Source organism: Equus caballus, chromosome 17 (genome assembly GCF_041296265.1).
Source record: "Equus caballus isolate H_3958 breed thoroughbred chromosome 17, TB-T2T, whole genome shotgun sequence".
Lineage (NCBI taxonomy): Eukaryota > Metazoa > Chordata > Mammalia > Perissodactyla > Equidae > Equus > Equus caballus.
Window position 1 is genome coordinate 89,070,824 of NC_091700.1, and position 12,611 is coordinate 89,083,434.

At 40.8% G+C, this 12,611-nt stretch overlaps 1 protein-coding gene across 1 annotated transcript in view; it reads left to right on the top strand.

Annotated features, from left to right (window-relative positions):
* The first annotated feature begins 4,212 nt into the window (after positions 1-4,212).
* Positions 4,213-12,611, top strand: part of TM9SF2 (transmembrane 9 superfamily member 2) — a 55,751-nt gene continuing 47,352 nt past the window's right edge. The window contains exon 1 of the mRNA XM_001492116.5: positions 4,213-4,992. Coding sequence (XP_001492166.1) covers positions 4,822-4,992 — 171 coding nt within the window. The 5' untranslated portion in view covers positions 4,213-4,821. The remainder of the gene's footprint in view (positions 4,993-12,611) is intronic.

The window sequence follows — 12,611 nt, forward strand, 5'->3', positions numbered from 1 at the left end:
AAAATGTTCACAGATTGTCATTTTACATATTATATTGCTTTTGTTGGTTAATACTATTTAAATACACTGACATTCTCTTTGCATGCTAATTTCCAAATCCAACATGATATAAAAGAGTCACATGGTTCTAGCCATATTGCTATGGTCTCAGGAAAATTTTGTTCACTTTTAAAGAGGTTGGCAGGTCAAGGAGCAACTCAAACATTTACAAATAAGTATATATACATATATACATAAGTATATATGTACACAAATATACATATATATACACACAAACATATGTATACATATATTTAAAGTTTTTATCACGGAAAATTTCAAATGCAGAAAATCAGAGAGAACGGTATAATCAACCTCCTGTACCCAATACCCAACTTCAATTATTATCATCTTTTTCACAGTAATGATATGTATTTTAACGAACAAACTTTTTAAAGTATAACACACATACAGAAAAGTGCACCAATCATTAGTGTACAGCTCTGTCAGGTGCGGACGTACACACCTCGCAGCACGCCATGATGTGTCAGGCGTCCCACATATAAAGTAGAGGAAGATGGGCACAGATGTTAGCTCAGTGCCAGTCTTCCTCAGCAAAAAGAGGAGGATTGGCAGCAGATGTTAGCTCAGCGCTAATCTTCCACAACACAAAAAAGTTGGTTGGTGGGCATAAATTCAGGAGTAGAATTAGCTATATGATTAGAATACATCCCTCTACATCACAGAGATACACCACCAACAACCCTGCAGATGTGGAGTCTTTTGGCAAGGCCATTGTCTTCCCTAAGTGACACTTCCGTGTTTGCCTCTGTAGCTTTCATATGTCTAGGTTCTGCTGGCTGAAAAATCTCTCTTCCGGTTGCAACTCCCACCTGAGTTTATGAACGAAGTCGTCTTGTTCTGGGAACCATTCTTTTGTCATAAAACTGAAGATTACTCATACCTTGGCTCTGAACTACCATGAGTTGCCTTTACAGCCTATTCTTCAGGACCAGTTTTATTTCCAAACTGTAGTATTTCAATTAGGAGGGAAAGGGACTGTGGATGACTCATTTTTTGTCCCTTGGACTATCACAATTTTATATCACAAATCAAAGGACAATGAGGTGATTTTTTTTTAAAGATTGGCACCTGAGCTAACATCTGTTGCCAATCTTTTTTCCCCTCTTCTCTGGAAAGCCCCCCAGTACACAGCTGTATGTTCTAGCTGTAGGTCCTTCTAGCTCTGCTATGTGGAATGGTCTCAGCATGGCTTGAGGAACGGAGCTAGGTCCACCCCCAGCATCCGAACTGGTGAAACCCCGGGCCAGCCAAGCTGAGGATGGGAACCTAACCACGCCGCCTGGCCGGTGGAGGTGATTTTTATCTTCCAGAAAATCTTGAAAGCCCATTCATTTACAGGCACACAATTAGCAGAGTATAGCTGTCCTTCCTGCAACCTGATACACAAATGGGGTTGCCAGACAAAATACATGCCTGTCCCATTGAATATCTGAGCCATGCCTATATTAAAAAATTATGTCTGCAATTAAAATTTAACTGGGCATCCTGTACCTTTACCTGCGAGAAAATACATAGTAGCCGTCGGAAACGCAGAAAAACAAGCTCTAAAATTACTTTGGCGGAGAAGAGTGGAAGAAAAAACGCGGAGTTAAGGACCTTAAATCGGAGCCGGCAAACGCTATCTGTAGCAGAGGAAACGAGAAAATCGTGTCCCTCAAATATTACAGCCGAGTCAGAAGTATCAGCACTTCGAAAAAGGGAACGTCACAGGAAGGGTGAGAACGGAAGGAAAACTTCACTTCTTTCTAGTTTAGAGCTGGAATCCTCAGAGTCTTTCTGCATGACAGCGGCGATACAGAACAACGCCACAAGCTAGGGACTCCATTTTGTGGCCTGGGCGAGGGGCGGGGCGATCCCTCTACGCCACGCCCCGGGTACTGCGCAGACACCGGCGCCAGGTAACCAAGGGAACTCCCGGAGAGGCCGGATCCGGAAGTAAGGGGTCCGCTCCGCCCGGCAGCCGAGCCCCGCCCCTGGCCCTTCCCACCTGGCCAGGCCGCGCGCGATGACGTGTCTGCAGTCTGGACGCGGAAGCCGGGAACTTGTTACCCAGATAGGAGCTGACGAGGCGCGGTCGGCCTGCCCTGCGCATGCGCCATTCGCGCACGGGTCGGCTCGAATTGCGTCTCGACTCCGGAGATCATTTTCGTTGCGGAAGACTCCACTTTTCCGGGTTTTGCTGATGCTGAACCCGGGACTGAGGAGGGGGCGGGGTTTAGCTAGAAGAAAGTTGGGGGCCCCTTGGGGCCCCCAGATCGTAGGGGCTGGGTCTCAATGAGTAGCCGTGTACCTGTGGGCAATCGCTCTTTCTTTCCTCTGTCAAGGGAGGACGTTAAACGCGACCAGGAAATCTCAGGTTTATTTCAGCGCTGAAAGTCTGAGATTCTGAATTCAGATCTAGAATTTCTGTGGTCTGGCCAGTACCAGTCCTGTAGTGCTTTCTGGTTACTTGCCCCGTCTCTTTTATGTGCCACACGCTGCTCTAAGCTCTGGGGATGTAGTGATGTAGGATGTAGAGACAAGGGTCTTACTCCTATGCAGTTTACATATAAACGAGGAGTGAGACAGTAAACAACCACGTTAATTCCAGGTAGTGGTAAATTGTGTGGGGTGCCGGGGGTTAAGCAGAGTGGTATTGAGGGATTTAAAGATTTTATAAGGTCGCTCTTGGCAAGAGTGGAAGTTGAGAGGCTATTGCAGTAAGTCCAGTGGAACTAAGATTTTGATTTGGTCTGGGGCGTAGCTGTGGACATGGAAAGTGTTGAAAAGATTTAGTTCAGCGGCTCAGGGAGCAGAACTTGTAGAAGGACTGTATTTGGGAGTGAGGGAAGGAGAAATTTATTTTCCAGGTTTGGGGCCTGAGAGGCAGGGAGATAGCAGTGCCATTTTCCTGAGATGGGGAAAACTAGGGAAGGGAAAAAAAAGGTTGGGGTGGGGGCGGCGAGATAATGAAGGTAAAGTATTTACTGGCCGGGGGTAAATAGAAGGTAGTGAACAAAAATGTTAAGTTTTCTTCCCTTTTCCTTTCTAAATGGAGAGAACATCCGCTTCCTCTTATTATATTGTAAATCTCCATGACTTCAAGTACAGAATATTATAAATTCTTTTCCTTTGTTTAGAGGTTCAAATATGTTAATTGATTTGCTCGAGGGGCAGAGGGTTCCAGGAGAGTGACATTCCCACTGCGCAGGCCCTTGCTAGATTGGCTTTTGTTATAAAAATGCCTGCCATTCTTCTGTGCCAAGCAATGTGCTCAGCGCTTACTTAACGTGCATTTTCCCCCTTTTAGTCTTCACAACAACCTTAAGAAGATGGACGTTCTTTTCTCTCTGCCTCCCAGTTCTCACGACTACGAGACTTGATTAACCTGTTCAAGGTCACATCACTAGATAGTAGTGTTTCAAAGCTGGAGCTCCTAGTCTATGTAAACTACCTTTGCAAACAAGAATTTTATCTTTCATTACTCTGGTTACCCTAGAGTATAGAACAGTGGTTCTTAACCTTTTTTGTAGGGTCATAGATCCCTTTGAAAATTTAATGAACATTATAAACTTTCCAGGGGGGAAACGTGCAAACACCCACGAGAATTTGGACAGGATTGCACGGGGCTCCACACTCACCTGAATTGCCCATTTGGCAAATTTGCTCATTCTTGAATTTTGAGCTGGAGGTACTGTCGGGTTATGATACCCTGCTATATAGTCTAAGTTGATGCGCTCTTCCTAAATATTCGATTGAACTCTAAAACTCAACTGAATTGACTTTACGTCACCAAAAGCAGTTTTCTCCTTGAAAAATACTCTGAAAATGCACCCCGCACACACAAATACCTATGTGCACACACACACACGGACATTACTTCAATAGGAAACGTGACAGAAACTTGCTGGAGAGTAATCATACCAGATTTCTATTTCGCTAGAACTACTTTCCTCCTTGAGCTCTCAGGTGTGCCCATGTCTTCCTTTGCAAAGAAACGTCAACACTACCTTCTATTCGTCTACTCCCATTTCTCTCCCCACCTCATTTCCACTCACCCTTAAAGAAGTCCTATTTATTCTGTGCAATTACTGTACCACTCAAGAATGCGTTACCGCATCCAGTGCTCGGAACCTGTCTGTGCAAGCACCTCTGAGTAGCTGTCTATTTGAGGATACATGGCTAGTTCCTCCCCATTTGTTAACTTAGGGGGCTCCCAACCAGGTGTCTCTCAAACTTCTCCCTCCAGCCACCAACCCCGCCTCCATCAGCAAGTACTTTTGGAGCACCAGCTCTGTAATAGCGGTTGGCGTGCCGCGGGCAGTATGGTGACGAAACCGCAAGCTGTTGATGGGAAACTGAGACAAAGCCACAAGCCAGGGGCGCCGGGCAAGCAGGACGCTCACAACGCCCCAACGGAGCTCTAGATCGGAATTTGGGGCAGGAACGTGAGCGCCTAACTGCCCTCCCAGCAACCACCCTGCCGGCCGGCAGAAAACCTGGAAAGTGGATTGCCTCCGCCCCCCGCTCCCGGAAACTCCTCGGGGCGCTTGCGGCCCCTCTCACTGAGCATGTGCAGGCGGCGTTGCGCATGCTCTGTCGAGGTCCGGTTCGGTTTCTGTTGCGGAACCCGCGGTGTCTCCTAGCGCAACCGGAACTATCCGTCGTGGGGCCGGCCTCCCTCAGTTCGGGCGGTCTCGTTGCGGTCTCCGAGCCTCCCCGTCCCTCCTTCCCTCTTCATCCCCTCGGCTCGTTGGCCCTTTCCCCGAAACAGCCGTCATGAGCACGAGGCTGCCGGCGTCGTCTCCACCTTGGTGGCCGCGGCTGTTGCTGCTGTCGCTGCTCCTGTTGGGGGCGGCCCCAGGCCCGCGTCGGGGCGCCGCTTTCTACCTACCTGGCCTGGCGCCCGTCAACTTCTGCGACGAAGAAAAAAAGAGCGATGAGTGCAAGGTGGGGGAGGCCTGGCGGACCCCCGGGTGCGCTGTTGGAAGGGGAAGCCTCCGGGTGCCGGGGGAGCTGGGGACCGAGGAGAAAGGGGCGTAGCAGTGGGTGGGGTCGAGTGTCCCCAGAAGCGCTTGGGGTCGGCCGGGCGGCCCTGCAACGGCCTTTGTAGGGGGGAAGATTCTTGAGGACTCAGTGGGCCTCAGGCTCACCTCTCGTCTGGCCAGGCAGGTAGCCCGAGCGATTGTATGCAGTTTTCCTGGAACGGGGACCCCATGTATGCCTGGCGCTCCCGGGGAGGCGGATGCTTGCAGGACGGCGAGCGTTCCACGAGTGCGGGTTCGCTCTCAGCCCTGTGTCACGCACTCGGAGGAAGTGGACGACCAAGTCTTCCAGTAACTTTTGATTTTATTGCTGCTTTTTTTTATTCCACTTTTCTGGAACTCCTGGTTAGTTATGAGAGCTTGTTCTCTCCAGGACTTTGATATTTTAACTCCATGGTTAGCAGTTGGCTTCCTTATTTGTAGAATGTAATACCCAGAACCACATAACCTGTGCTAATAAAGAGTCGCTTAATGGTTCAGACAGTTAATTTCTATCTTTTAAATGTGAAAAAGAATTTTAATGTATAAGAAATATGTAAGATTTCACTCTTTAGTTTCTCTGAGGTTGTTTTAAACACTTAAAAGGAGCAGGTGACGAGAGAAACTGGCGTTTTTTTCCCAGGGCGAGTCTTCAAAACTTTGATCTCTTATGACCTTCACACTCAAGGTTTTCACTTTGCTGGTAAAAGAGACATAGGTTATTCAGTATAGGGCATGACAGTATACATACACAATTATTTTAAGTTGGTAAAACTTACCATTTGGGGCATGACGATCTCTTTGAAACTATTAATAATTTTAACAATTTAAATAATCGCTCAGCAGACTTTTACAATCTATTAATAGATTATTTACTGTTTGATTTTTTTTTAAGGCTGGTGTTTATTTTATTACTGCTAGCTTTACTGTAGCTGTGAATTTTGAGCTTATTTTAGGGCATTAAAGAAGCTATTAAATTTTTCATAGCATTTTACAGTTTCTGTTTAAAAACTTGGGTCTCTAGAAATGTCTAAGGAACTTTAAGGTTTACCCAAGTCAGCAGTTAGCACTTGAAACTGTAACTCTCATACCCTGCAGTGCCAGAAGCTTTCACTCTGTGGGTTCTGACTGAAAGAATATAGTGCTTCCGAGTGGAAGGGAGAGCTAGTCACAAGCACACTGGTTTTTCCATTAAATATTTTAGTAACCACTCTTAAAACTTAGTGTTTGGTCTTTAAATTTAAATTTAACAGCAATTGTGTATTGTATTCCTAGTGCCTCAGACACACGAAAAGTGTAGCTCTGTCTTCTAGGAACCTCTAGGACGTAAGCTTATGAGCAGATTATTGAAATCTGATATGTTATGAAAGATGTATGTGCAAAGTGCTCTAAAACACAAATGAGGAAACATCTGGGGATTGGAGTCTTCAGGGAAAGCTACAGAGGAAGTGACATTTGAGATGGAGAATGAAATTTACGTGGAAGGAGTGAAATTTACAGGTAGTCCCCCTGTTAGATCATTTTTGTTTTCTTAACAGGTCTTTCTTGAGGTAGCTACTTTTTAGTTAACTTTTGGTTAATTTCAGAGAGTCCGTGTAGATTTTTAATTTTCACAGGTATAGAGATAAAGCGGTCAAGGCAGATCATTTTTCTGAAATGTTTGGATTTCATCTTTGTTGCCAGCTGCTTTCACATCTTGGTCAATGGAAACAACTCTTAAAGACAAGTAGAAAGATGTACTTTTAGCAGTTTTTCCCTACAGTTTGGCTAACTGGTGTAGAGAATTTGAGGTAAACTTTAATATTTCTCCTCTTTGCCTCTCAGGGGAGAAAAACTGTAAGCAGTTTAAAATTTCATTACTTCAATCAGGGTATTAACAGTAATTCTTTTCTCATTCATTCCATATTTGTTAAGGGCAATCTTGTATACACTATTCAGAAAAGCTGAAGGGACTTATTTAAAAATTAGAAATGGGGTTTGTGAAATAGGAATAATTACTTGCAGAAGATGCTGTTAGGGTAGGGATTCAGGAGTTGGATGAATTGGGCCAATCGTTGATAGTTTCCATCAGTTTTTCCATCTGTAAAATAGAGGTAATCGTATTTGCTTATTATATATTCCCCTTGAAAGGTTTTGCATATCTTAGAGAAAAAGTACAATATTTGTCATTGTTGTGATATTATAAAATACTCATAATGTAGAGGTGAAACAAGTATATCTTCAGCCTAATTGTAATTTATGTAGCACAGTCTTTACTGTACTGTGAAGTCCATGTGCTACATTTAGCTCACTATGTATACTGAGAGGCAGTCAACCCTCAGGATTTGGTTATTTTCTCCTCTTAAAATTATTTTATGTTCAGTTTACTGGCAGAGAAACAGGAGTCCAGTGAACATAAAATTCTATTTATATTGCTCTAACTTCTGATTTATTAGCCTTCATAAATACTGTGGCTTACTTTTTTTTTTTTTAGCTTGCTGTCATCACATGTACAGATATTTGAATACATAGTGCACATTCTAATTGGTTTTTATTGACTATATAGTGTTTTATTCTGTTACCTACTATGGTTCACTTAAACATTTCCTGCTTGTGGAGCATTTAGATTGGTTTCAGTTTTTCTCTATTATAAATAGCTTTGCTAGAATGTATTTAGCAGGAATTACTTGCATATTCTCAAATATTACTAGGTCAAAGGCAAGAAGCAATTTTATAGCTCTCTTTAATATTGCCAGGTTCCTTTCAAGAAATATGTTTGATTTACAGTGCCATTAGCTATTATTCCCTGTCTCTCTAGACATTTTTATTTATCAATTTAATAGCCATGTGATGGTAGTTAGAGCATTGTTTTAATGCTGCATTACTTTCATTGCTATTGAGGTTCTTCTTTGAATTTTTTTCTTTTATTTACCTTATTTTGTTAGTTTTTGAAACCATAGTAATAAAGGATTGAACCATGGTCCCCCTTTTTTCTAGAATCCATTTTACTTTCTTAAAATCAAGGGACATTGGTGAACACGATGTAATCTACACAGAATTTGAAATATATCACGATGTACACCTGAAATTTATATAATGTTATAAACCGATGTTACTCCATTAAAAAAAAATAGTAGTAAATAAATAAATAAAATCAAGGGACAGTATGTTCTCTGCAATAAAAGCCCTGATCAGAAGTGAGTAGATCTTCACTGGGTAAAATGTGCAGTTCAGATCTGCTTTGTAAACGTTTTGACTGTTTCAGCTAGCTACTGCATGCTTAAATATTTAGCTTTAGATTGAGTCTTAAGTGTGCTGAGTGGCCTGATGGCTAATAGCTGAAGATTAGTTAGCAGTTCACCCTTGCTGGTTTAACTTTCAGGGTGTTTATTGGCTTGTCAACATGAATTCAGATCTCACAACTAAACTCTCCAAAACATCTGCCACTGTTTTACCGTTAGATAGATGGATCATGTCGTTAGATGAGAGGTTAAGATCGTCTTTCCTGTCCAGTAAGGAGAAGTGACCAAATGTACGCCCTGGTGGTTTAAAAAAAAAAAGAAGTTTCAGTGAATTAGTTTAACAACTTTTTGATAAAAAGAAAACAATCAGAATCATACTTTTAAACTTCCTTTCTTGGTAGTTATTTTTAGAAGCTTTTAATAAATTGTTATTTTGGGAGCAGTTGCCTATAAATATGGAATAAGTAAAATTTAAGAAAACAGTTCTAAATGTTGCTCCGAACAGACACAAGCATGAATGTCTATCTACCTGTTTTAATTTGACCTTGGAAAGTTTGAAGATTTTGAAATACCTGAAGAAAAAATACAGTTTTACATATGTGCTTAGCAATATAATTGGAATACATATTTTTTAATTGATATTTAATTTCACATTCTCATAGTTTTCTCTGGAATAAGAGCATTGGTTCTTCTGAACACTATTCAGTGTGTGGGAGTTACTGATACTGTTTCAAATATGAAATCTGGCATTGGAAAGAATGACTTTGACTATGATAATTCACATTCCAACAATTGTTCTTTCTTCCTGTGAAGAAGTACATGGAACTGAGTTAGAAAGTTTGCTTTCAGAAATTAAAATTTTGTATAAAATTATTTTAAAACTGTGATTGTTCTGTGGTGGATCTGAGAGCTAGGATTGGGAAAGCAAGCAAGTTCAATATGGGTAAAAATAGTGTACTGCTGCCTTTGGTTCTCTACAAAGGGACTCCTTTCCAAAAAGTGTATACTTGAACATCTGAAACAAAACCACAGATGTGCTCCACGCCACACACCCTCAACACACTCACACAGACACACGTAAATTGTAGAGACTGGTCTCTGCTCTGTCACTGTTAGAGCCCAGTTCCCAAAACCCCAATTTCCTATTCCTTGCTTTTTTCCGTCAATGTCCTTTCACTAAGTGTTGTAGTTTATTGTAGCTACTTTAAATGTATTCTGCAAAGTCACCCTCTGTTGTCATTAAAATTAAGTACTGATGAAAGGCTTTGGAGGAAATTTGTGAAATTTTTTTTCTTTGATCTTCTTATTCCCACCTTTCAAACTATGTATTTCCCTTTGCTAATATTGAGAGAGATTACAATTTGTATACTTTGTGTGTGCCAGGAATATATTAACCTTGGCTAATCCTTGGATCAACCCTGTGATTTTTAGATGGGGAATCTGAAGCTGGGTAAAATGTAGTAACCTTCTCAAACTTACATACCTAGTAAGTAGCGATGCCAAGATGTAGCTCCAGGAGTGCCTCTGCTGAACTCTTGAACTCTTTGCCACTTTGGGTTACTGCTACATCTTCCATACTGAGTGCTCTCTACCTCTTCTGCTGCCTTACCCTGGAGATCCCTGGCTGCTTATAATCCTGGACTTACACAATTAATGCAGTTATCAACAAAAAACTCTTTACTTATGTAATCAACTTTTAAGTAGTCAGGTTTTGTATTTCTTTCTTTCTTTGATACAGTCTAAAATTGAGGTTTTATTTCTCAGTGGGCTGGGGAGAGGAAGAACCTTCATATCTAGTGGGCATTGCTGGTCAGATAACTTAAAGCTCGTGAACATCCGTTTATGAGTTCCAGCATTTCTATTGAGATTTTTTTTTTAATGTCTGAGTTAAGATTTCCCTTCTTCAGGATTTTTCCCACTGTAGGCTTCTTCAGTGTTAAAGCAGTTGATGTTTCCATAGTTTTCCTTTTTTCTGTGGTTGTGCCTTGATGTGAAACCCCTTTGTGACTAGTCACTTGCTTTGGTCCTTGTACAAAGTCACATTTCTTCACTGAGATTTCTTTCTACCTTGAAAACCAGTTGTAGGTTTGGGGTGGAACAGATGTGATAACAATCAGGTAAGGTGGAATAAAAGCAGAAACAAAGGAGCAAGGAAATAGGGGAAAAAATGCAGTCTGGTGGTATGGTCCCTGTGCCTTAAAGCAATAAAATAGAGTACAGTTGTGACCAAAGCTGAGATCAGATGCAGAATGAGCTGATTAGGACTAGAAATAAAACTGTACATTTGGGAGGAGAAGGATTTAGAAGGGAGACCATTGAACTCTAAATTAAATAAAACTATTTTGATAAAAAATTTCTTAGGACAGGATTGTAATCAGTCTTTGTTTAAGTCTTGCTTTAGAATTTACAGTCTTGCTTTAGGATTTATCTGTAACTTCTTTAAAATGTTTAATGTTGTCACAACTTTTCCTGCTTCTAGTAATTCAGTTTGGGACAGTTTGAAAGTGGGAATGTGAAGTAAATAAGTGACCTTCGAGATTCTTGCAAATCATGTCAGTAATGTTTTGGAGTTGGCTGTCTCTGTTTAAGGCAAATTTCCAGAAGGAGATGTGCTGAATTAACTTTTGGATGGGAATAGAGAGGAGATTTGGAGTGGAAAGGGACCTTAAAATTAATCAAATATTGTCCTCTTGCGGCACATTGCTATTTTAATGATAAGAAAACTAAATCCCATAGAGAGTTAGTAGCTATGCAAGAACATATAAAGAGCTTTGTCACTTTTTTCTTTTGCTTTGTTGAATGTATGCTTTGTCTTCCCATCTGGATTATAAATTCTGTGAAGATAAGTGTTCATGTATTTTGTGTTATAATATCACCCACAATGTCTAGTACAGGGCTTCGTGGGCATTAATAACTGTTGATTAATGAATTTCTCTTGGTTTTTCAGGATTTGTTGTTGTGAATGTACTTCAGTTTTCACGTACATTGCAAATTCTACTATTTTCTCCTATTTAATACTTCTTTTGAAGTCAACTTTCCTGCTTCTAGAACATCTTTTCACACTATAAAACAGTTTTCACAGAAAAAACCAGTATAATCATCACCTGTATATCTTCCTAGACCCAACTGTTGTTTATATTTTCCCCAATTTGTTTTATCTGTGTTTGTGTTTATATTCTTTAGGGATGAATGTCATGGTATCTGTGGCATACATTTGCCCTTCATGAAACCACATAAAGTTGCTGGCAGTCTCATTTCCTTTCTTCTTTCGATTTTTAGCATTTGCTCTACTGCCATATTACAAAGATCTCATTCTTAAAATACTTTGGAAATCTCCTGGTTTCATGATGAGGGTCGATATTTAAAATAGAGTATTGTAAATGTAGCATATTTACAAACGTTGTAAATTGCTCTATTCTCTGTTAAAGGTATCTTTTAATTTACATTTCTTAGCATGTTGTAAGTGAGACAATACTTAAATTTTCAGATTCTCACAATTTAAAAAAGGTAGAGTGAATGAAAGTGCCTCAAAAATAGCCTAGATGAACTGAATATCCAAGGTGTGTTTTGATTAGTTCACTTAACAACAGAAAAACGTTCATAATTTAGTGGTGATATCTATGAAGGACTAACTTTCCTGTAAAACTAAGTGTGGAAAAGTGTGAGAAGAAACAGGAAAGAAGAAGAGTAGAGGACTGAGAGCCACAGAAATTAAAAGTGATGGTAGTAGCAACAGTTGAGTTTGCTCACTTTTTTTGAGTCAGCAGTCCAGTTTTTAAACTTATTTCTTTGTCTAAAAGTAGAGCAAGTAATCCTAGCTCATGAGGTTATTGTGAGAATTGTGCTTGATAGTCATTATCTTCCCCCTCCCTAGACTAATAGCCAAGAAGAGGGTAATGAATAGGCAGAAACAGCAGATTAGAAGGCTTCCTGTCTTAGTGTCCTTCATGGGAGGGGGAGAGGGCGAGCCTCTCACAGAAGCCTTCAGGGTTATCTTTAGACTCATAAATATTCAGATTCAGGACTGTCCAATTTCGCCAAAATAACAGATAATAATAGCTACGCCTATTTAGTCATTTAGTGCATACCGCTGTGGGCCAGCGTCTGTATTGTTTTTTCTTTTTTTATTACCCCATTCATTCCTCATATTCAAAGTTATTACTTCCCCAAGAGCACATATTTATTAAGAGTAGACCTAGGATTTGAAATGAATCCAGCAGTCTGATGCTGTGTTGTTCCAAACTAAAGTCATGTTCCCTGTTTATATGCAGTGTGTTAAAATTAATTTTGTTTTTGTTGTTAGTGCTGTCGAGTGGATTCTGAC